Source organism: Solanum tuberosum, unplaced genomic scaffold (assembly GCF_000226075.1).
Source record: "Solanum tuberosum cultivar DM 1-3 516 R44 unplaced genomic scaffold, SolTub_3.0 scf00111, whole genome shotgun sequence".
In the NCBI taxonomy this organism is placed as follows: Eukaryota; Viridiplantae; Streptophyta; class Magnoliopsida; order Solanales; family Solanaceae; genus Solanum; species Solanum tuberosum.
This window is the reverse complement of record NW_006239034.1, coordinates 1,249,821-1,275,379: the sequence shown is the minus strand read 5'-3', so window position 1 is coordinate 1,275,379 and position 25,559 is coordinate 1,249,821. Positions and strand designations below refer to the sequence as shown.

At 34.7% G+C, this 25,559-nt stretch overlaps 2 protein-coding genes across 3 annotated transcripts; both read right to left on the bottom strand.

Annotated features, from left to right (window-relative positions):
- Positions 1-764: 764 nt before the first annotated feature.
- LOC102605083 (nudix hydrolase 23, chloroplastic) lies at positions 765-11,292 on the bottom strand. 2 transcript variants are annotated; one of them, XM_006349514.2, is made up of 7 exons: positions 10,917-11,292; positions 6,764-6,904; positions 4,322-4,398; positions 4,023-4,158; positions 3,795-3,935; positions 3,600-3,658; positions 765-1,126 (listed from the first exon to the last, which is right to left on the bottom strand). In XM_006349514.2, exons 1-7 carry the CDS (start codon positions 11,154-11,156, stop codon positions 1,066-1,068), a joined length of 855 nt encoding a protein of 284 aa, XP_006349576.1. In that variant the 5' UTR covers positions 11,157-11,292; the 3' UTR covers positions 765-1,065. The 2 variants fall into 2 exon arrangements, with proteins under 2 accessions (XP_006349576.1, XP_006349577.1); XM_006349515.2 differs by having other exon boundaries at positions 6,764-6,895.
- Positions 11,293-20,192: 8,900 nt separating this feature from the next.
- On the bottom strand, positions 20,193-25,088 carry LOC102604743 (superoxide dismutase [Cu-Zn] 2). The gene is made up of 7 exons (XM_006349513.2): positions 24,955-25,088; positions 24,778-24,879; positions 23,647-23,742; positions 23,523-23,554; positions 23,367-23,442; positions 21,719-21,772; positions 20,193-20,454 (listed from the first exon to the last, which is right to left on the bottom strand). The coding sequence occupies exons 1-7, from the start codon at positions 25,061-25,063 to the stop codon at positions 20,426-20,428; spliced, it is 498 nt and encodes a 165-aa protein (XP_006349575.1). The 5' UTR covers positions 25,064-25,088; the 3' UTR covers positions 20,193-20,425.
- Positions 25,089-25,559: the final 471 nt, after the last annotated feature.

Below are 25,559 nucleotides of genomic sequence, written 5' to 3'. Positions count from 1 at the left end.
ATATTCGAATTGGTTTTGTTCACTGAAATAGTTGTGTTTTCTTCCCCCTCTTCTCCTTTTGGATTACAAGAAGTGAATTTTGAGGGAATATTATAAAAATATGAAAAAATTGATAGCGAATTAACTTGAAGGAACAAGAGAGCAGCATAAGACAAGTTTTGTTGTATTTAGTTAAAGTAAATTCTTATTTTTGCTCCACCACTACAGTATGCATCTCTATAAAAAATATATATGCATACTTTGTACAGTTGCAATCCAATAAGTGGAGTCCACTTCTTTAATGGTGAAAAGAGAAATCCAGTTATACCTTCATCTAGGCAGGCATAAATCATCAAAAGACTACTTGCTAAATTATTTCCTCATCACAGTTATTATTATTCTTATTATATACTCCCTCCGTCCCATTTTATGAGTTAGTTTGACTCGATATGGAGTTAAAGAAAGAAAAACTTTTGAGATTTGTGGTCTAAAATAAATAATTGATATTTGTGTGACTATAATTCATTTAATCAAGGGTAAAATGAGCATTTTAAAGTTAAATTGTTACTTAATATAGAAATATGTTATTCTTTTTTAAACTGACTAAAAAGAAAGTAAGTCATATAAAGTAGGATAGGGGGAGTTGTATTTTTTATTAGGTTACTTTGTATTATTTTTCATTTGGGATTTCTGGTCATTATCCAGCCCAAAATTCAGGACTTGTCACACCTGATATGAATCCAGATTAAATTGGTACTACTATTTGATAAGTTAACATTGTTTGGTTGGATATATTATGTGTTTCATTGCTTATTAATTCTTGTATCAGTTGCCACAATTGATGTAAATTTTATAATGAATTCAATGTGGATGTGTCCCATCTTTTAAGCTTCAGTCTGCACCCATCATAAGTCAATTTTGAACAACTCAAATCAGGAAGACTTTTACTACTAGATGATTGATTAGAAAGAATGGAACTATCACCACAAGTACACAACTAAAGCTTTGATGAAAACACCGGAGCTCTTTCTATCTTGATGAACATACCAACCGCGTTCTGGTGCCTGAAAATAATGTATCTGCTTCTCAGGATTGCATATGAAAATCCAGTGTGTAAGCATGGATTTCAGAAGGGCTTGTTCCAGGCCTGGAAACACAAAAGCAATGGAAAAGAATAAGGAAATACAGTTTAAAGAAAAGCTCTTGGCAGAAAAAAAGCCAAGAGCCATAGTGTAGTGTAGTGCAGTTTCAACTTTCAAGCACCAACAGCCAGATACACCTTTCCAGGTCTAACTATTTTAGGCTTTAACTCTCAAACATCCTAGTTTTCAGCAAAAGCTCAACCCTTTAAGTCAAGCATCAGAAATGGGAAAATAAGTTAATACTCCCTCCGTCCAACAATAGTTGTCCACTATACTATTTTGGGATGTTCAACAATACTTGTCCACTTTATGAAATCAATGGATAAGTTTACACTTAGTTCCTAATTTACCCTATCATTAATTATAGTCATTTTGTATTTATTATATTCAAAGGATGATGTAGTAAAATTATCCCTTAAGAAGTGTGCAAAGTCAATAGTGGACAAGTATTGTTGGACAGAGGGAGTATTTAAAAAGAACTGAATAATGGGGGAGTAATAACATGCATCTCAACTTGAAAGTCAAATTGTTTGAGACATTTACTCCAAGGTCGAAACGTGTTACCCTATATCTGACAGATACATATTATTCCACTGAGAGATAGGGTTATATACAACGCAATGCATGTCAATCCAATTTGCTTATTTTTTTAGATAATAGTGGTGTTTGAGCCAGCCTGCGCATGCATGTCAATCCAATCCTTTTGGGGGGGATAGTAGTTGTATCGGAGCCAACTTGTGTGCACCTCAATTATTCCACCAGTACCTGTCCTCCCACCAGCATAGGTATCGAGTAACTCTGTCAACCAAGGTTAGAAAGACAAGGGGAAATGAACTAGGTTTATTTGTCTTTGTTGGGATTTGACCCCTGGTCTCCAAGGTTTTCTCCCACCTCATTGACAGCTGGGTTGCACTCTTGGGTGCTCATCACATCCAGAGTTCTAATAAATGTTAGAAGAAGCAAATGGGTACCTTACCAGCTTAAGTCATCCCAATCCAAGGAGCTAAAAAGAAATGGAAACATGAACTTGCCTGTTTTTAATAGACGGAGACAGGTAACTACTCTACACTAATTTAAGCTTCACCAAAGATTAGGATAGGAAGAGGGGCCAAATGTGGCTCCATAGAGTTGGGGCTAGTCTTGCAAAGAAAGCCAAACAGATAAATTAAATTGCAATTTCAGAGAACTTAATCTGAAGCTCAACGAAGTGAGAAAATAATTTTAAGGCCAAGGAATTGAGAAATAAATTTGAAGGGCAAGCGTAAAAATGCACAACCATCACCAGTGCAAAGCATACTCATAGTACTAACGTTAATCAAGTTACTATTAGAGGATCTTCTCTCTTTTCCAGTCAAAGGATATTTAAAGACAAGATGGTCGAGTATACCTACAATACACAGCTTGCTAATAACCAGAAGACTGATAGTGGAGCCTCTCCAGAAAAATGAGAAATATACAGACAGGTCTTAGCCAAGACTCTAGTGACCAAATATAAGAAAGAAAGATACAGCACCTATGCAGCACAGCAAATAAAAAGAACATTCACAGTTTGGGATTTCTCCTATTAGTTACTTCTTCAAACAAATGACATTTCATCTTATTGGTTGAGCTATAAATACTATTCAAATCGAAAGTGCTCTCCGTTCTATTGTCATACACGTTTAAATAGGACATATCTAGCATACTTAGAACAATAGACCTAAGTTGCTTGGACTCAGGTGCAGAAATACAATACAGGTGTGGATCTCAAGGTCAAATTCCCCATCACATAAATTTTAGGATTTGGGGGTATGTATCCGAGTGCGGATACGGGTGTTAGGATATGGCCAATAAATGTATATTATAACATACAAGTATATATCTCAATTAATCAAAGCTAGTGAACTAAAACTCATAAAAATTTGATTCTTTATAAGCACCTACTCCCTCCGTCCCAATTTATGTGGCACCGTTTGGCTTGGCACAAAGTTCAAGAAAAAAATAAAGACTTTTGAAATATATGGTCTAAAACAAACCTGAGACATTTGTTGACTATAAATCATTTCATCAGGGTAAAAGGAAAATTTTGAAGTTAAGTTATTTCTAATTATAGAAAAGTCATATTCCTTTTTGGACCGACTGAAAAGGAAAGGATTCCACATAAATTGGGATAGTGGGAGTAATATTTTATTCATAAGAATAAGATATAATGGCAAAACATGCTCATACCATATATAACTATATGTATATGACATAAACCCAAAATACAAACCAAATACGCAATTAATCTATACTTCTCACCCATAGATGTAGTCAAAGTACCCAAGGTAAGTTGACCAAATCCTATGTGGATCTCACACCCACACTCACATCCATGTTGTGTCGATACGGGTGAGGCAATCATTTTGAAGAGTTTTAGCAACATAACAACAAATTACTAAAGCTTCGCAGAGGATCTTAGAACTAAGTGAAGACTATAATATGGGATGACCAACATACCTCTTGTTAATGACGCCATAATGAAACTTCGGTCTTCCAACTTTAATATCTTCTATGTACTACAATGACATGAAATAACAGAGATAAAATAATTTAAATTTAGAGCGAGCAAGCAAATGAACACACATATATACACAGAACATACATATATGTTCTATAAAGTTAAATATTTAACCATGTAGCATAAAAATTTACCAGATTCAAGGTTACTAGCATTGATGAAAATGCTAAAGAATCATAAGGAATATCATCAAGTTCAAAAAGCTGACATTCTGATGATTCTGGACCCGGTGAAAAGTGGGGATTTTTCAGTTTCGCCAAAAAAATCATGTACGTCTGCAAAGAGGAGGAAAAAATAATTATCATCAAATATCGGACATAATTCATAGTAGGTGAATACCATCTTCAAGAATTTATACTAACTTGGCCTATAAGAGGGATGTCCAATTGAGCAAAAAGTGATTGAACCTCTACTTCTGCATTTGCCTCTTCCCAGGTTTCCCTAATTGCTCCCTCAGCAGCAGATTCACCAATCTCCATATAGCCAGCTGGGAGCGTCCTACCAGTACAACATTATTTGAAGATAAACTTTACTATACTGGAATTTGAATTACTTCAGTACTCTCTATATTTCTGAATGCTGGGAATTAATAGAGAACTTCCTTAGGAGGCTGTGAGTGAAAGTCCTCCCTTCTCACTAAACTCTGTTGGCAGACACATACCAAAGTCCATATGATGGGTGAATTTTCCGCCTGCACATTAATATCTTCTTATCATGCTCAATAAGGCAACCAACAACCTGTATTTGAGAACAAACAGTTACAAATATTACCCCCTTAGTAAGAAGCAGGAGAAAGCTCCGGGCTTGATGTGTGTTGCACAAATGAATAATAATACCAACAACGGAAGAAAGAACAATGTTAATTCATGTGGCTACTATGAAAGAGTAATTTTGGTCTTATGACCCCAAAGTTTACAATTAGAACAACTATACTCCATGAGGTTCATATTAGTGAACAACTAGAATCTTCCGTGGAGGGCTGCTCTCGGAGAGCGGCTTGAGCATCCCTCCTGGAGGTGTGCAGCTCAAATGGATAAAATAACCATAACTGTTTCCCCGTGAAAAAACGACCTGAAGTTTAGCAAGCTCCCAAACTATTAATCCAAAATACAAAATAAAACAATACAGGGTCTGGATAGTCTCTTTAACATCAGAATTACAAAGACCAAGCAAAAACTTGTGCTGCACTGCAGCATCTTGCCATACGTTCTATATTGATTACTAGGTGCAGTTAGGTCTATTATCTGTTTATAATGATGGTAAAGTCCAATTTGCACGCACCTCGACTATTCCACCAGATACCTACTATCTCCCACTAGTACATACTCAGGGTTAACTGTTATACCCTGTGCCTTTAAGTTCAAGTACGACTAGTCTAACATCGACGAATTGGTCCAACCACGGGATTACAAGGTCAAGAATGAGTATATAAGTTAAGGGTCAGTATATTATAGTGTTGCAAGGTTACAGATTCATAAGAGATTTAATGTTTTAAGTTAAGCCAAACGCGACTACGAATGGTTTATCATTTACGTGCCGCGAAAAGGTCAACTTTGAAAGAGTATATCTCCTAGACAATGAGGATTTATGTGATGATCATTATATCAAATTAGAGGTGTTTGAATCTAGTTTCCCACGAAACAAACGCTCGTCAACCTGACTTCATTACAAAAAGTTGTGCATGTTTTACTACGAACCAGCGCAAATTGCATGTGGGACACATGGCAGCCAAAAGCCCAAAACTCTTGTTTAATAAATTGGGGCTTAGGGATTTCATTTGGCATTTGTTCTTTCATATTTTGGACTGTCTCTAAAGAAAGCTTAAGTATGAAGAATGTCATAAATTGAGAACTTTGTGAGCTTGTCGCTAATCAAATGTTTGTCAAACTGTGTAACTGGCCGAGCTTCTTGATTTGCTGCTTATATTAGTGTTATTATCATCATTCTGGTAGATTGAAGCTGCAAAGGAGTAATTGATCATGGTAATACACTAATGATTGGAATCAAGGTATGTAAGGCCAAAACCTCCTCTTTTTTTGAAGAGGCAACCATTTGAATATATACAAGAAGACTCAACACCAAAAGGTAATTACAATCTTAGATTCATGAGAGCAAAAGTAGGGGGAGACTATGAATAAACAAACAAATTATTGCCAATCAAATTTATCAAATCACCTATAGCCAACTGTATATGGGGAGTCTAGCACATTTGCCAGCAGAAAAGAAACAGGCAGTCAAAGACATTAACAGATTAGCAAGCTTAGGAGTCCGACTCATGGACTCTGAAGATGGTGAAGTAGTTGTCCAGTATACTACAAAGTCATTCTTAACAGCAACAGTGAAAGAGAAAAAGTGTGATGACCCCTTGTTACTTCAGTATAAAGAGGGGTTCCGTCAACATAGAGTCACGGGATTTGAGCTCGCAAGAGATGGCACCTTAAGGTGCCAAGATAGATTATGTATTCCCAATATTATTTTTTTTGAAGGTAACTTATGTGTTCCCAATATGAAGGGCTTCAAGAGAAGATTATGAGTGAAGCACCTTGCCCATGGTATTCTATTCATCCTGGTTCCACGAAGACAAGCCATGACCTTAAAGAGGTCTACTAGTGGAACGACATGAAAAGAAGCATAGTAGATTATGTGGCACACTTCCAAATCTTAGGCGGATAGAGAAGAAATAATCTAGTGTTTTTCTTGTCTCAACGGGGATTTGAACCCTGATCTCTAAGATTTGCACTCACCTCAATGACCACTATACTACACCTTTGGATATGATTAGGTGTATACATATTTGAAAGTGTCCCTCGTATTGAAACCAAAAATAAAATAATAAACAAATTCAAACCATAGACTTTATAATTGAACCATGGTCACCAAAATGATTTGGCTGGGTGATTATAAACTGGTTCTAAACAAAAATAAATATTCCCAGATTTAACCATCAATACTGAAATTTAACCACCAAACATGTAGGCAATGAAAAGACAAAGGAAAAATAATGTGATCATTACGATTGCAAGAAGTAATACAATGATTAGTTTGCATTTGATTTGGAAATACAAGTGGAAATTCAGACAGTGAAGCTTAATGAAAATCTTACCATTTTTGGATTCTCATAGGTAATCTTCCCACAACGAGTGCAGATAGCTCTCACCTTTTCTTCACCATCAGGTATCTCATGCTTATTTGGGCCCCCACAAAACTGGCAGAAGTTGATCTTGCGAATGTTTCCCTGCAGAATCTTTGAACCGAAATTGATCAAGAAAAAGATAAAGGAACTTGAACAATTTATGAAACACAAAATACTCTCAGATCTATTTAAATAACATATAGGTAAATTTTTAAAAAATTGGCTGGTGTTAAAGAGTATCTCACATTAGTTGAGAGAGGGATTGTTAAAACCTTACATGATGTTGGGCAAGTCTCACCTCATGAACTAACTTTTGGAGTTGAGTTATGCCCAAGTTCATTTTCCTTCAAATGGTATTAGCATCTGACTCATTCCTATACTTGGTTTACATAATGTTGGACCCCCATGTTATTTTAGTCATACTTCAAATGTCCAGCCCTCGGACGTGCAGGGTGGGGTGTTAGAGTGTCCATGTTGATTGAAGAAATGAGTTTTCATGTCCTTATATGATGTTGGGAAATCCTCACATGTAAGCTAACCTTTTGGGTTGACAAGCTCAAGGTTCATTAGTCCTCACAACTGGCATGCAAAAAATGTTTATAGGAAGAGAAACACAAGATGAGGCTGAAGAGAAGAGGAGAGAGAAACTCCAGCTGAATGCCTCAGTTCATAACAGATCTTGGTTATTTCAACTTGGACAGCCAATTATATATCAGATACCTAGAATCATAGGCATGCTAGCATTTAGAAGAATGCTATGCGCAATAAGAAGCCACTTCCATTTATTTCTGATTGCATATTGCCTTCCATTTTGGACAAGTATGCATGTTTTGACCACTAGGTTGATGTTAGGATGTGACAAGGTATTTTTCATCAGATAGTATATTTACATCAAAGTTTTTGCAGGACTTTTTGGGAAAATGTAAGCTTGTTGCTTTATAATATTTTCTAATGACATATTGACAATAAAAGGGATCAGTAAATAGATTAAATCACTTCCAGTCGGAATGCTCCCAGGCACATTACCCAAGGTAAACTTTTACAGGTCCCTCCTGGGCCCCTAAAATCCCTTTTCCGGCGATCTTGCATTGCTAGAACCTCCCTCAACCCCACTCCTTTCCAACCTTTCTTTTTTTGTTACAGCCATGGGGGACAATACCATTTATTTTGCTGTAGGATTCAAATCTTACAATATTACCATAGTAGTTTCTAGGGGATGAAACATGGTAAGACTAGGTAGAATGAGGTCGTAACATGATGACCACGATGAGTATTATCTAGAAGACGATGGAGTGGCTAGCATTCGCTCTTAAAGAAGCATAGGGGAATTTAGTCCGTAGATGGAAGTTTCGGGACTTGTTCACAGAGTTCTTCTGCTCGAGGAATTATAACAAATATGGTCGATACGTTAGCATTTTAAATATGAAGGGTAAGAGAAGAGTTGTCATCATCATCCCCGAGTAGTCGCTAAAACACAGGATGGATAGACATAGCTACCAAAATAACGAATTCATAAATGCTAAGGCCCAGAAGGAAGTTAAGATGTGGCACAGGAAAACAGAAGAGGGTCTCTTATATCCACACTGTCAGAAACAATAAATGGTCTACAAGAGAATAAATGCTACAAAGATTCAACAAAAAGGGAAATCGATCGTTATTACAGATGCGACAAAAACAAATCAAAATGAACTACTAGCAAAAAGCATGGTTGGATGTCTCCCAGAGGAGATTCCATATGCCTCTCTATCAGAGATTTGACGGTGGGTGGCAAGCACTTGGAAGCACAAGCATGGAATCAACATCTACGATTTGGGGCGCAACCGTTTCCACTTTGAGTTTCCCAACGAACCAGCTGCAGACCACATTGTAAGAGGGAAGTGGTTCTGGAAATCCGACAAGTTCAACCTACAATGGTGGTCGCTGACATCAACTTTCATCCATGATAGGCCGAACCAGGTCTGGATCAGAGTAGTAGGCTTGCCCCTCCAACTTTGGTCCCATAAAATTTTCCATGAGATAGGAAACTTATGCGGAGGCTGGATTAGAACTGAAGAAGAAACAGAGTTACAAAACGGCAAAACCACCTCAATTGGGCAAGGATGAAGGTGAGAGGAGACAGCGACTCTGTTCCGAACTCGGTCGAGCTGGTACATGAACATTTAACCTTCAAAGTCCCAATCTGCGTTGTGACGCCGACAAGGTTGGTTTACGGTGCAGGCAGCAAAGAACATCCAAAGATCCAGAGGTCTGATGAAGGAACTGGTGGACTAGAAGATGAAAGCCTTTTAGGCTTTACAGAGGTGGCAGGGCACGTGGGTTCCTCCTATGACCCTGAAATTTTGAATTGGCCAGCTGTCCCAGCACGTGACAAGGCATGCGTGGCTGAGGTCCTACTTTCCACTCCAATCAAGAGAAACAGGCCTATGATTAGAAGGAAAAGTTTCCTCTCATTTAATTGACTCAATATCAGTCGAACTTGAAGCCAATATTTCCAACTCATGAAAAGAGTGAAGAAGAGGAAGCGACGGTAAAGAATCAAGAAATTTCTGAAATCCCTCAACCTTGAGAAGATAGTGGCATGCAAGAATCTGCTATGCTGAGAAGTGAAGAAAACAATTCCAGCTTGACAACAATTGAAGATGCAATACCTTTAAACCAACATAGCCCAGGGGGGAAGAGAAAATCCAGACTTTGATATCCCTACATGGATACATCAGAACATCATCAAATTCTCCAAAGAGTTCGGTACAGGTATCAAGGGGTGCAAAGAGGAAGCAACGATACTATTTATAAAGATAGATAGCATGAGGCAAAAGAAGTGAATAAGGAAGAGAAGTACATGGAAATGACTCTGGCAGTAAAGGGATCCCAAGAACTGAAGAGCCATGAGTGTGGAAGCAATGGCACAAGAAGCAGGGGGGGTTACAATATAACATGTGACCAATGACAGTCACCATAGTATCATGGAATGTGAGGGGCCTGAATTAGGCAAGCAAGAGGTGTATCATATAAAAATTAATACATGGGTGGAAAGGTGATGCTTACTACTTCCAAGAGACAAAAATTGAAGGACAGATTACATGGTTGTTTGCATCAATGTTTTCAAAGGCTTTTTACAGCAGAGTATATGGCTATCTGGACTTAGGATGTCTAGTTTTGCTCGAAGGGAGCAGAAGATAAAGCAGATATAGATTGAAGATTTGATATCCGGCTTACATTTGGTAATGTTTGAGCAACAAATCAAAATAGGCACTTGATTATTGTTAAAGAGTGACAAAAGTCTCACATTGGTAGTTAATGAGATGGGTGGACTCCTTATAAGGTTTGGGCAATCTTCCTCCCTTTGAGTTAGTTTTTAGGGTGTGAGTTAGGCCTAAGACCTAATTTAACATGGTATCAGAGCAGGACCATCTCACCCAATGTTGGGCCCCCAAAATCAAAATTGCCCACGCACCAGATGCTAAGCACCGGAAGGGAGCAGAAGATAAAGCAGATATAGATTGAAGATTTGATATCCGGCTTACATTTGGTAATGTTTGAGCAACAAATCAAAATAGGCACTTGATTATTGTTAAAGAGTGACAAAAGTCTCACATTGGTAGTTAATGAGATGGGTGGACTCCTTATAAGGCTTGAACAATCTTATTCCCTTTGAGCTAACTTTTGGGGTGAGTCAGGCCTAAGACCTAATTTAACAATTATTAAGCAACAATGTGGAGAAACTATAAAGTAAACAAGATTGAGCTAGCTAGCCAAAAAAGAGAAACCCATCAAGTAAAAGCTGATGGGGTGGGATTTCCAATCCCAGAGGGCATCATCAAGATCAAAGTCTAGATAGGTGGCTTTATAATTGTCCTATGAATTAAACTATCTTCTTCACCCACTAACGCACCTATGTTATTTGTGTTAGAGGTGAAAGAGCTAATTGATTCATACCTACCCAAACAAATTATAGTATTTCAAGTAATCTAATCCCATTCCAAAATGCAACTCCACATATAAAGAACAATCAGTCAAGCAAAATGGGACCAGAAATCACACAATCAAACACTTTAGAGTCAACAATTTCAGTAAATCAAAAAAATATCAAAAGAAGTGCACAGTTGTAACAACAACAACTTACAGTTGACTGGATTGCAACAGATGAAGAAGAGGATGACTTTGAATGAGTAGAAGACATTCGAAAATCTCTAAAACAGGACTTGTGACTATGTAGTTGAGAAGCCGGTAATAACAAAGTTTCAGTTGTTGTGAGAATGGGTTTTCTTGAAATTAAGGAGAAGGCAGAATTGGGTTGAGGCTTTCTGAATCTATAGGAAACAAACCCAGAAGATGAACCGACAATCTGTATAGCTTTGAGCATTATTTTTTCTGGGTAACAACTCCCCACATAGCAAAAATTTGAAACTCAGAGATATTTTGGTGGGTCAATTGTAATTTGCCATAGCTGGATTTTGACTGATGAACATCCCCCTTCACCATATCCACTAGCTCATCAAAAACAGCATATTGTGTTTCACTAGTTTTTAAAATAAAATAAAATTGAGGATCAAATTACCAAAAATGATAACCATTAATGTAATTTTTAATATTAAGATTATTTTATAAGGAAATTATTTTACATATTTATTATAAAAAAATTAATTTAATTTTTATTATTATTAAATTAAATATACATATTCAAAATTTTAATTGATATTATACATATATGAATAAAAAATAAATTAAATATCGATATAATATATTTATGTTGATTTAAATACATTCTCGTATTTTATCTCTAAATGCAAATCATAAAAAAAAGAAGAACTTGATCAATCTTAAGTCCCTTACCAAACTAGTTTCCTCAAATGACGTGGCTTGTGATAATGTCATCCTAATTCAAGGACTTATATCTTATCTCAAACGGACCAAGAGTAAGGAAGGGCGTCTTATATTAAAAATTTATCTTGAGAAAGCTTTTGATCGACTTGAATGGTCATTTGTGTATCGAATCCTTCTCCACTTTAAATTTCCTCCTAAAGTTACTAATTTTATTATGAATTGTATTAGCACTTCCAACATCGTTGTCCTTGTCAATGGAATTCAAACTAATAATTTTTGTCACGCCTCAAACCTACATCCTGGATGTGACCGGCACTCGAGAACCATCGATGGTCCTTAGGCGAATGATTGGCCTGACTGACTACTAAGTGGAAGACTTACTCAAATAAAATGGGGATCCCAATTACCAAAATTAACTCATAATGTGTCAATAATAACTCAACTCAAACATGTCTGGAAATGCTTAGTTAAACATACACGATTTGACTCCAAGTCTCGAAACATCACAAAGGAAATAGTGAAAGACTCATCAACTACTAATGTCTATGAAGCCTCTAAATACTACGAGAGATATCGGGACAAGACCCACGACATGTTAACAAAACTGAAATATAAATGTGGAACCCTTGGATAGCAAGGAGGCTCACCAAAGCTAACTGGAATGCAAATGGTATCAACGAAGCGCCTGTTGATGACCCTAAACACCTGTATTTGCATCATAAAAAGATGTAGGTCGAATGACGTCAGTACATTGAATGTACGAGCATGTAAGGGGAAAACTGAAAGCAATAGTTGATTGGACTGACAAGGCTGGAAGAAATACTCACTTCAACCCAACTCAATATGAAAGCAATGAAAAATTTTAATATGGTAGAGGCACAACCAACAAAAGGTGGGTGAGGCTCTATTCACTTTTTGACACATGGATAAGTGGGTCATTTATCTACTTTAAAGTTATAATGCTACCACTAACAAGAAAGAGAAAGTATATTTACACAATAAATTGAGTTGAACATATATATAAAAAAAATGCAAGAGAAATTAAAACGTGGGTTTACTTCTTCTTTGTTTTAATATTTTGAGATTATATTGAATATGTTACGTAGTTATATGTTGATTTGACAAATTTATTTTGATATGGTTTCTTTTCTACGTAATATAATTTGTAGTTTTGTTTTCATCGCAGTTACTTTTCTACTTTTAATTATTTTATTTTTTATAAAATAGTACTTAAAATTTTGTGGAATACGTTTAATTTATTTTATTTTAAAAAAATATTTTATTTTTTGTTAATTTTTTAAATAATGATTTATTTAAGTTAAAGATGGCTAGATTTAGAGAGAAAATCAAGATCTGAAAAATTAATCTTTATTTCTTTTCAACATTGGTGTAACTTTTTTTCTAACATCAACAAAAATGTTTTTTTTTTTTTTAAATAAAAAATTACAGATTCAGTTTGAACGTCAAAATATGTAGTTTTGATTTACCATCCTTTGATTTTATAAAAATATTAGGAAAGAAAATTTAAAATTTAATTTTTCAACAAGTATAAAATGTGGATTCACAATCTATTTTTTATTTTATTATTATATATTTAGTGAAATGTATTATTTCTGATGGGATTGAGATTAATTATAAAATTTATTTTACTTTTGTTATTTTTGTTCTAGGTTTATAAAAATTCTTCAAACTAACATAAACTACAATAATAATAATATATCCAATGTAATCTCAAAATTAATATAATATGAACAATTAAAAAAGAAGAAAAGCAGCAAATGCACGTATTATTTCTCTTGCATTTTTTTATATTTGTTCAACTCAATTTATTATGTAAATATATTTTCTCTCTCTTGTTGGTGGTAGCATTTTTGCTTTAAAGTAGATAAATGACCTACTTATCCACATGTCAAAAAGTTAATGGAGCCTCACACACCTTTTGTTGGTTGGGACTCTATCATGATAAATTTTTTCAAAAGCAATCAATAAGAGATGCAATATTTAAAGTTTTTAAAATAGTAGATATCAACTCAATGATGTAAAAAAATACAATAATGTACTTTTTACTTTTATTTGAGAGATTCTTTAACCGACAACCATCATTATGAGCTATGTGATGATACAACGTCTCGCCCACGCTGCCAAAACTGTCATATACCTTGTCGGGGTATAGAACACCTCAACTAAGTGGATCCACTAAGCTATGCTTAAAAGCAATAAGGAATCATCTAAAAGTTTAATCATTTACCCATGTTGGCATACATGGTTTATGAGAATTTTGAGTTGTCTGAACTCATCCCCATATCAGTGCTTAATACTACTCCCAATAATATATAACTCATGCTCAAATGTGTAAAACATAACTCTTTCTGAATTCGAGGTAATTACTCAAAAGATCCTCTGAAAGAGGTAATGCTCTGAAAACATCTTTGAACTCATAACTCATTTAGAAATCGTTGTTTTTCTCTTCGAAAATGTAAAGCATTACATTTAGGAATACTTAGTTCCCCTATACTCATTTTGAAAAATGAAATACAACTCTTCTCATTCTCATACTCATTTACTCAAGATTTAGTTCAAAACTATAGTTAATTGCAAAAGAGTTCTCAAAAAACTTCTTGGACTTTCCTCTTAACTTTACTTTAATTTGAAATGTGAATTAAGACATGTGATTATGACATGTAGGATCTCTCAAGGATTAATGAAGACTTTAAGAGTTCATACTAAGATGAGAACGTAGACACGATTTGAAAGAACACATAAGGAATGAATGACAGAAAAGAAAAGAACCTGGTAACCTTGGCGCACTGAGTGGCGCGGGGCACCAACCACAAAACTATTGGACAGTGTTTGGGGTGCACTGTTGGCATGCCGCGTCAGTCCCCAAACTACTGACCAGTAGTCCTAGCACAGTGGTGGCGCGTCGTCCCACACCTGTGCCCAGAAATCTGACGATTTTTTCTTCAATTTTTTGGGTCCTAATTCATCTAGAATTGAGTGATTTCTTCTAAACTCTTTTTGGTTTACAAACCCCACACAAAATCATCAAAATTCCACCCAAACTTTATCAAGAAACACCACTCATTGTCAATACCATCACCTCAAGAACTCAAAACCTCCATTGTTAAGGAATGGGGCAAAACTCAAGAACTACTCAAGAATCTTATTATAAACGATCTCATGGACGAATTAATGGAAGAATTACATGTTTGGATTGAGGACGAACAAGTCCATCACTATGAGAAGCTTACATACCTTGAAAGAACACTTGTTCTTGGCGAAATTTCTCAACCCTTAAATGAACGCTTGAAAACCCTCTTTTCCTCTTCTTGAAACCCTTCTCTCAAACTATTCTAAATCATATTAGACCCTTATTTGGGTGAGAAAAATGTTTTAGGCGTAGTGGGGTAAGGAAAAGATAAAAATACCCCTTTCTCAAACGGATGAAAAAATCTTAACTAGAGAGGCTTCACTCAAACAGCCATAACTTTTTACTAGGAGCTCAAAATTTATCAAACTTGGTGGCATTGAAAAGAGAAATCAAAGACCTTCGATTTGATACCTCATGGACCACCTAACTATTTATGTGCTAAAAAATATGGTGGTCTGAAGTTGACCCAAAATTAAAAACTGATGGAAGTTCGAGGTGATACAATATCTCTCCATTGGAAGCATTCATCCTCAAATAAGATCACACTAAGTAGAACAAGGGTGGAAAGCATCTAACCACCCCAACTCAAGCACACAATATGCAATTAACAAAACTCAGCACATCAACTTAAAGAGTACTTTACAAAGTGTTAATACCTTGGTTTGGAATTTCTCCGGAAGGAAAGAGATGTTGGTATCTCTTCTTCACATCTTCATTGGCCTCTCAAGTAAATTCCTTAATAAATTGATTTCTCCATAAGACCTTGATTGATGCAACCTCCTTGGTCCTCAACTTGTGAACCTAACGATCAAGAATCTAAACGAGAATCTCCTCAACAAATTGCTTTTTGTAAAGGTGTAGTAGAAGCATCGTTTGATCGAAGAGGTTGCCTTAGAGACAGAGTGAGGAATGTGTGCCCGATATCCTCAACTTTTTTAAGCTTCATGTACCTTCCTTTACTTTATGTTCGAGAGGAACATGATTTTGAGTGGTGGATAATTTAATGACCTTGAAGGTCATTTTTGGAAATTTAAAAGAAATATAGTTTTACCCCTCTTGATTATGGTCTGGAGTCATGTTTGATCTGTTTATGAAGTCCATTTTGAAGGTTTATTGAAAAGTTGTGATTTTTGAAAGTTTTAGAGTTTTGGAGTTGAAGTTTTTAAAAGTGATTGTTAGTAACAATTGGAGCTACGAGTTTCAGAATGGAATTTTGTCAATTCCATCAACTCTCGATTGCGAAATTTGGTCGATGAGTGTTTTCGTTTTCAGTTTTGGAGTCTTTATGTGGAATTGAGCCTTTGAGTTGGAAGTTTAAGTGAAATTAAGTCAAGGGTTGACTTTGGTCAACATTCAGAGTTTGGACGCTCAAATTGGATTTTCGACAATTCCATTGGATTCAATTGATGATTTTAGGCCTAGGGAAGGTCTTGGTTTAAATTTTAGAGCTTCCGAGGGAAGTTTGGTATTTTTTGAGTTAAAGTTAGTTTATTGTAACTTTCATGGGTTTCTGATCAAGAAGATCTCAGATCCATGCTTCAATGGTTCCATTCAGTTCAGAATGTCGAATTTAGTAGGGTAACATATTTAATTTTTTTGAATGAGATTTTGAACGAATCTCAAGGGTCCATTTGGAGATTTTGTTGCGCCTTATTATTTGTTGAATTGCTGAGTTTTGGTGCATGCTAGTTTGTTCATTGAGATCGTGAGACTCCCTCTTGCGATCGCATACGAATCATTTGTTGTGTGTCACGATCACATGCAGTCAGACACAATTGTGTAGGGTTAGACTTTCAGTCATCGTGATCGCGTGGGTCCTGATTGCGATCGCGGTGGTCAAAATAAATGAGTTGACTGCGTTAGCTCATTGCGATCGCATGGCCTAGGGGTCGCAATCACGATGAACATTCGTGACCTAAAAAATGTGTTTTTCCAAAATCGAGGTTAATCTCTATTTCACCATTTTTTAATCTTGTGAGCTTGGTGGAGGCGCTTTTAAAAGGTTTTTTTTCAAGAATTTTCGATTGGGTAACGAATTTTAACTCCCCATCTTTATTACACATTATTTACTTCAAAATTTTATCATTAAATAGCTAATTTTGAACTACAACTTTGTGAGTTCCTCAAGAAGTTGAGTTTTAAGGGAAATGGTGATATAAGATTGATTTCAACTCAGTTTTCGATGTGGTGTTCGCTGATGAGTTCCAAAATCATTGGGTAACATGATTTTATACAAATTTTAAGATTTAATCCTAGTACTTGGGAATGGATTTTTGGGTCAATTTGACCCCGATTTTCAAAATCATTGATATGGTTGTTGTTAGTCTTGAATTTTTATTGTGATTCCATATTTGTATAGATTATGTTGAATTGGAGACCCATCGGAGAGGGAAAGCTCATATACCGGATTGATTATTTTCATTACTAAGGCAAATGGACATTTTGACCATTTGTTATGTATATTGAACCTTGTATGCAATGTGTGATCAGAAGTAATGAAAATTGGTGAAGAATTTCCTATAAGTAGTGTATTTTAATTGACGTATACGTTATAGTCATGATGTTGTGGGATAAAAGAAGAATCTTGTTGATATTGTGATAAATGATGTACCATGAATGGTTGGAAGGTTATATTGACTCACTCTTGATATTTATGTCAAGACTGTTCGTGTTGGATTTATTGTTGTGAAGAATGTTATCATCTCATTGAACATTTGAACATATATATTTGCATTGGTGCTATAACATTGTTATAATGATTCTTTGTGCAAATAATGAAAAATAGGGGATGGACCATACGACTGTGGCAGATTTATGAGAAATAGGGGACGGACCACATGATCCGTGGCAGATTCATGAGTAATAAGGGTCGGGCCAAACGATCTGATGCATGGAAAGATATGACCCTTATGGGTCCCGGACTGTAATACAGTAGGTGTGTATCCTAAGAACATGCATGCATCACTCTATATGACATTGCACTTCATCTTGTTTCTTGTCATTAGTGAATGACGATGTGTTTTTGTGGTTATTGAATTGTGAAAGATTACAATGATGTGGCTATATTTATTGAGGTGAAAGTTGTGATGGTCATACGTGCTTTGTTGTTATTGAGTGTGAACTGTTAAGTTGAACTGATTTACTATATGCATGTCGTAGTTGTGGAGGTTCAGTTAGTGTAATTGGAGTACTTGTGTTCAGGATTACTTTACTTAGAGTTATTTGGGTTCATACTTGTTGAGTGCCATTGTTGTTTGGTACTCACCCCCTTGCTTTTACACTTGTGTAGGTTACGAGCGTGGATCGTCTTGATTACTCCTTCTTACCTTTGTTCGAGGCTTGTCTGAGTAGTTTGTGAGGTAGTTGTTTGTCATTTCGGCAGACATCACTTACTCTTTTGTTATGTTTATGTCATGTTCTAGACAAAAAGACATTTAGACTTGTATTTTTGTTGATTCTAATGTAATACTTAGAGTCTTGTACATGTGACACAAGTCCTTGGGGTTTATAAGTTATGTTATATATTTCCGCAATATTCATGATATTTAGTCTTCCATTTCCATTTTATTTCCGCATTAATTTATTTTGTTGGGTTTTAGGCTGATATGTCTTGGTGGGATAAGACAGGTGTCACCATGCTCGGTTTCAGGTCGTGACACGTTCTATATTCTCGAGTTCATTTCATTCATATCTAGACATCATACGTGATGTTACAAGAATGAATGGAAGATTATTAATTTTTGTTGGTTCTATCCCGGTAATATTATTTTTCAGTTGATCTAATCATTCAGCATTTCACAAGGTAGATGCAAAAACAATGTTCACCAGTTAGGCTGAAGCTAATTAACTTGTTTGAAAAAGGCGTTTTAGGGCCGTTAAGGATGTGGTACCGTTTAGAGAAAGAAAACGGAAATTAGCGAAGGATATTTTGCAATTAGCGACAAGAAAATTGGTTGCTAAAATTAATTATAACGACTGAAATTTCTTTTGTCGTTAAAGGATCTTTTACAACTGGTTATTAAATCTGGTCCTTAACTCTTAACGACGGAGCTTTAAGCGACCGGTGACAACCAGATTGTTTTCGTTTATTATCGATTTATAGCTACCGAATTTAGACTTTTAACGACTGAAATTTCCTTTTGCTAAAGATTCTTTTTCCTGTAGTGGATATCAGTGGTGTAACTAATAGTTTTAAAAAAGTATATTCTTAATTAGTATGTTGAGGTGAATTATTTATGAAGTAATCATATTGGAAATGGGATTTTTAAGATATACCTCATTATCGCTTCTAGGAAGGGTTAATAATCAAAACTTGTTGGGTAGGGTACACGTATTTTCCGTACTCATTCTATACTTGTTGCACCTTTTTGTGTGCAGGGATTGAGCCAGGTACTATCATATTTACTTGACTTGCTGCTACGATTGAAATCTGTGACTGTTAGAATTCAAGGTGAGTTACTCTTTCTTCACCACTAGATTCTAGAGATTCCTTTTATTTTCTGTCTTATTTCCCTCTCGACAGTGATTTTAGTTCTTCAAACTTATTTCTTATTTGTAGATGCTCTTATATTAGTGTCACCATGTCTTGGAGTTGTTTTCATTTTTAACTGGTCAATTCCACATTTATAGAAGGTAGTTGACTATTCTTATGTTTTTTTCTGCATTATTTACATTGTTAATTGATTAATAAGGGGATGGGGTTTGCCTAAGGCCTACGAAGATGATAGGTGCCTCACGGCGTCATGAAATTTTGGATCGTAAAAGACACGAACTCTAAATATAGGAGGAAGGTTTGGGATTGAGTTCCTGGACTCCCCACAGGTCATTCACATTTTACATGGACTAGGAAACATAATTTCAATTATCGATCTTTTACTTACTATCTATATAAAGTAATACATCCCCACATTGACATGCAAGAAATATGTTTCTATAGTTAATTTTAATCTTTTTATCATAAGAATTGTAATAAAATATGCCACTTCTCTTTAGTTTTATCCTTTTGTCTTGCCATTTTTTTCTTCCTATTTATACGATGATCAAAATCTACGTGCAATGCATGTATTATTGTGTTGTTATTCTTTTGGTAGATGACTTCTAATTTTCTTCCATTGCACTTTCAGGTTATCTTTACCACAATCCTTTCTCTTATTGTTAATATTTTACAAGTAATTGTATTATATTAGTATGTGCATATGTAATAGTGTGTTCGTTTTCCCTTTAGATTATCGTTTAGAGTGTATTTTCATATATCAATACAAATTAATTTTGATTTTTGATATCAATATCGAAATTTATATACATTTTTCATTAATTAACACGATATACATGTGCAAAACACGTACACTTGACTAGTATATGTAGAGAGAGATAGAGGGTGCTCTTAGTCTAACATTTTCACCTTACTTACCAAACACCTGAGAATAAATAAAAAAATTACTTATTTCCAAAAAAAAAAAGACATTTCCCATCATACCCAACACATCTAAATTGTCTACACAATCATAGAAAAAGTAACTCATTATTTTCACTAGCAAAATGTAACTAAGGTTCAAACACTTGAGCTGAGAGGTTAATCACTACTATTTTATTAATCAGCTCTTTGAGACATTTGAGAGTATTGCTAGTTAAACATGATTAACTGAGTAACACAAACATTAGACAGATGATTGAAGCCCAATAACGCCTGCGAAAACAGGTGTAGCAGAACGATATTAGTGCCACAGATAAGAAAGATGAGGAAGACACAGAAGGATTTCAATTGTAGTTACATATACTTAGAAATCACAATAAAATTGAACCTGAAAAGCAATTGCAATTTAGGTTCAGATTTCATACAATTTAGCTTCAAATTCATAATGATCCTTAGTCATATCAGTAGTAAGTAGGCTTGTTCTAAGTAAAACATTGTCCCTTAGACCTTACTTGTGCTATTGGTGCATTTACGTCTCTGATAAGATAACTTCACAACCCAAGCAGAACAAATATATATATATATATAGGGAAAAGGGCTAAATATACCTCGGAACTATTCAAATAAGTCATCTTTACCCTCGGTTAGGTTTTTGGCTCAAAAATACACTCCAACTATCAAAATAGATCAAAAAATCCTTCTTACTAAAGATTTGTCCAAAACAAGGAAAATGGGTCTAATTTTGTCTTGAACTATTCTAGATAAGGAAGTTTCCCCTCCATTTAAAGTTCAGGACAAGTGCTCTTAATTGTAAAGACTTGAGCAAAAACTTGTATTGGAGATTATTAGATTAATTTGACTATTTCAAATGACAATTTTTATATAATGCTAATTTTATATTTTATATAAAGTCTAATTATGTGCATTAACTTTTCAACTAAATATTTATTCTACTCTTTCCTTTCAGAACTAATATACCCGCCTCAACTTAAACTTGGGATGACTTAAAGTTATGATAAGTAACAAAACGCACAAAGATACAATTGAATTTGATTTCTTTTATTATATCATTCTTAGAGTTGGTAAAACAAATTCATTAATGTTAATGTAAAAAAAAAAAAAAAAAATTATGTAAGAAAAGGTATGTGATATCATGTTTAGAAATAAAAATCCTGTACCTAATGTATGAGGAACCGGAAGATAAAAAAAAGCCATGTCATTGTTTTTATTTGTTAAAATGTAAAGTATTTATACTAATTATTTTTCTATATGTATAATATAACACATTCAACCTCCTCATCCAAAAAAAAAAAAAGAACAAGGGAAAAACTGTCCTGTTTGGAATGGTTCATGGCATAATTGACCATTTTTCTTCGTTCCGGAGAAAAGAAGATCATTTTGAGGTATTTTTATAGTTGGAGGACATTTTTGAGCTAAAAGCGCAATAAAAGATATTTTTGAGCCAAAAACATAACAAAGGGTATATATATATATATGTATAAAACCAAAATCTCAAGGGAAGAGGAAATGCAATTACCACAGCCAACTCTTGCACCTGCGTTTCCAGTTGTCTTACTAAGTTCATGTCCACCTGTTCAATAGTTAATCAGCTCAGGACTCATAAAGAATGACATACCTCAAAATATTTGGACTTTTTTATGATATAGCCTTATAGCCTATAATAACATACAGAAAACGAACAGTAGAATAGGTCTCAAGAATGATTTCACCAGATGAAGATATCTCATTGTACAATCAGAGGTGGACCTAAGATTTTAAAGTTAAGGGTACACCATTATCTTAAATATAAAAACCATATAACAAGAGTAAAAGTTTTGTTGATTCATTTGATTTTGAGTTAATACTTTTAGCCATATACCGTCTTTCAACTGACGTTTTCAAACCATGCTTCGCAATCAAGCTAGAAAAAGACCGAGATTCAGTAGTGGGCGAACTGATTGCTGAGCATACCAGTTGACACTATTAGATACAACCCAAGTTGACTCTTTGCATCAATTACCCAATTTCGTTTTTTTCTAACATATACTTCTAGTAATGAGTTATACATCTCAATATCCATAATTTGTGAAAACTATCAAAATTTCTCTTGATCTTACAAAATAACACAAGTATAGTTCATAACAACGTATCAGAATATCCTACATATCTTTGTTAGTTTTTATAAATAAATGCTTGCAATTACATATAACTACAATCTTTCAAACACACATAATTTTATAAAGATTTACTCGTCCAATAAATCAACAATAGTAGAAACTAACTATTCTTTATTATATATAATCCACTCACATGATACTGACTCTTCACGTTGAGCTAGGTTGAATAATTATTTTTGCAATAAACGATGAATCTTTCTTTGCAACGTATAAACTTATTGGTTAAGTTTTACAATTTTTTTAAAAAAATAAAGTTAGAATTTGAAATCCTACTTTTTGGAGAATTTGATATTTTAAATCATAATTTGACATTGAAGTTGAAATTTTATTCACATTTCATAAATAGGCGTTGATTTCAAATTTGAACCCCAAAAATCCTATGACCAATGTTGTCTACTTTGTAAAAAGCAAGAAACACTTGAGAGGTGTATAAGATGAAAGCTATGATCAAATCATCAAATGGCTATATCTGAGATAATTACAAAAAGGAAAAAAAATCCTTTCTTTTGGTGATTATAAACTGGATCTCTCAGTATTACTGAAAGCTAATTTTAACTTTGTATGGTTTCATTATTGTGGCTTAATACAAACATTAGTTATAAATTAGCATGTCATCACAACTTGAGAGTCGTAAAAGAATCAAGCAAATACAATTGCCCATTAACTCGAAGCTAGCAAAGAAGAAAGAAAAAGAATATGGCATCCTTATCTTTCTCAAAAAAAGAATATGGCATCCTTAAAGACAGTATGAGAGTATGACTATCTCAGCCAAACAAGACACCCTCATGCATTATGTTTTTCTCTTCAAATATTTGGCTCACTTAAGAGACATGAAATGCACAATTTCTGTCAACAGTCTAAAAGACATGGTCAGGATTAATGGTCACACATCAAAGCAACAGCACATACTGATCATAATCAGAGCACAAAAAAGGGGGCAAGTTGAAAGGGAAGTGATATTGAACATTGCTCAAAATAAGTTAAGAGTGACCAAAAAAGCATGCATACCTCTTCCCAGATCATCGGGATCAGCATGCACAACTACTGCTCTCCCCAAGATGGAGTGTACTCCACTAAGAGGAATCTATATGTACGAGCAAAAATTAATATTGTCACACACCAATCAAATAGCATAACAAAGAAGTAGACTGTACTGTACTGTACCTGCATATCTGAAATTGATATCTCCGCCACCCCTTGATTACAGAAATAATCATAAATTAAAGGGAACAATCAATCCAATTACTGAAGTTTAAAAAATATGAATTATAAAAGTAATAAAACTAACCATCAGGACCAGCAACAATGTTGCCTAAATCACCCGCATGACGTACTTCATCCATGGGAGCTCCATGATCTTTCTTAAGTGGATTAAAATGAGGTCCTAAAAGTCAATCAGTTACACTGTTAGGGGCAAGTATAACCAAGGACCTGCATTTGATTATCATAGAAGGATCCTTAGCTACCTAGATTAGTAATTAGTCTAATTCAATCTCCTTGTTGCTTATCATGTACAAGGTAATTAGCTGTTTGTAACAAACAAGAGTGTAACAGTAACCAAACTCTCATGCCAATTTGTATCGATTGAAACTGACTCAATTACAATAGCTAGTAATCAAACTGATAGTTGAATGACAGAATTACTAGAACATAGAAGGGGATAGACATAATACATAAAAATGACCCTTAACTTGGCTTTAGCAGATAACAATGCCCTCCAACTTTGAGTGTGCACAAGTGGACACTTAAACTTGTATAAAATTGAACAAGTAAACACACATGTTTTACATGACATAATACACATAAGACTCCACGTAGAACACAACATTGCCATGTAGGGTGTCATGTAGGATAAATGCCTCTATTTGTTCAATTTTATACAAGTTTAAGTGTCTATTTGTGCACACCCAAAATTAAAGGTCATAGTTGTCCGCTGACACCAAATTATAATAGACTTTAAAACTATTTTGCTCTCACAGAAACAACTTGTTAAATTAGGTCTTAGGCCTAACTCACACCCCAAAAGCTAGCTCAAAGGGAGGAGGATTGCCCAAGCGTTATAAGGAGTCCACCCATCTCATTAACCACCGATGTGGGACTTTTGTCATTCTTTAACACAACTCTCCTATTCTAATAGTGAAATATATTTTAGATTGATCAGAAACTCTTTGACACATGCATGTGAGGTTCAAACCCACAACTCTAGCTTAGAAAGCATTTCCACTCCCTTCCTTCACACTAAGCTGTCAATCAGTTTTGTTAGCGATTGACAAGTTAATATACATATATATTTATTTAATTTTCTAATACAAATAATAGTATCTATGCAAAAAGTTACTGGATTCATCCAAACCAGCAAACCCCCACATATCTCCACCCCTAATCCCAAAAAACAAGAATTTGAAGAAAGGGAAGGAACCAGTGGAATTGCAGCCGTTAGTGGTATCACCCAAGGCATGAATATGGAAAGCGTGGAGACCTGGAGCTAGACCAATTATTCGTCCTCTCACATGGGTACCACCTGTATGAGTTGTATACCCAAATTAATAACAAGACGATCGAGGAGTAGAAAACACAATAACAGTTAGAAAAGTACCGTTGGATTGCTGGATGAATTGTAAGGACCCTTTCACACTATCGTTCCCGGAGATGACAGCCACTGCTTTCAAATTCCCCATTGATTTTTTCCCTACATCTTTCTCCATTATTAAGGGTCACCATTATGTCTCTATCCTTCTTCTACCAGTGCTCTGTCACAATTCTGCCTTATATGTCCATTTTGGTCCCTTAAATAGGATTCTGGGCAATTTTAGTCCCTTAAATTTTTAAAAGTGGAACATTTTTTTATTCAACTCAAAAAATAAAAGGAAAAGAGTTTTGACATATCACTCAACTTTGTTATTTAAAACTCATATATTGTTGATATGAAAGTGGTTTATATATATTTTTACCAATATATAAGTGACTCACATATCATTACATAAAAAAAAAAAGGAGATCACATATGACGGAAGTGAAAAAATTAGTTTTAAATTTATATTTTTGACTTTTGATTTTAAAAAAATCATGTAAGGGTATATATGACCCTTCTAGAAAAATTCAAAGTATATTTTAATATTTTTTATATATAAATTATTTTTTGACTTCTTTGTTTATCATTATTTGAGTTTCTTATTCTCATTTTTGTTTCTTTCATTCTTT

Excerpts from the sequence above, each read along its gene's own strand:
- LOC102604743 (XM_006349513.2), bottom strand. The coding sequence starts at position 25,063 with ATGGAGAAAGATGTAGGGAAAAAATCAATGGGGAATTTGAAAGCAGTG. Across the intron at positions 24,880-24,954 it reads ATTCATCCAGCAATCCAACG|GTGGTACCCATGTGAGAGGA; the intron begins GTACTTTTCTAA and ends CAACTCATACAG. Across the intron at positions 21,773-23,366 it reads TCCCGATGATCTGGGAAGAG|GTGGACATGAACTTAGTAAG; the intron begins GTATGCATGCTT and ends ACTATTGAACAG.
- LOC102605083 (XM_006349514.2), bottom strand. The coding sequence starts at position 11,156 with ATGCTCAAAGCTATACAGATTGTCGGTTCATCTTCTGGGTTTGTTTCC. Across the intron at positions 6,905-10,916 it reads CTGTTGCAATCCAGTCAACT|ATTCTGCAGGGAAACATTCG; the intron begins GTAAGTTGTTGT and ends TTCGGTTCAAAG. Across the intron at positions 1,127-3,599 it reads TATGGCGTCATTAACAAGAG|GCCTGGAACAAGCCCTTCTG; the intron begins GTATGTTGGTCA and ends TTGTGTTTCCAG.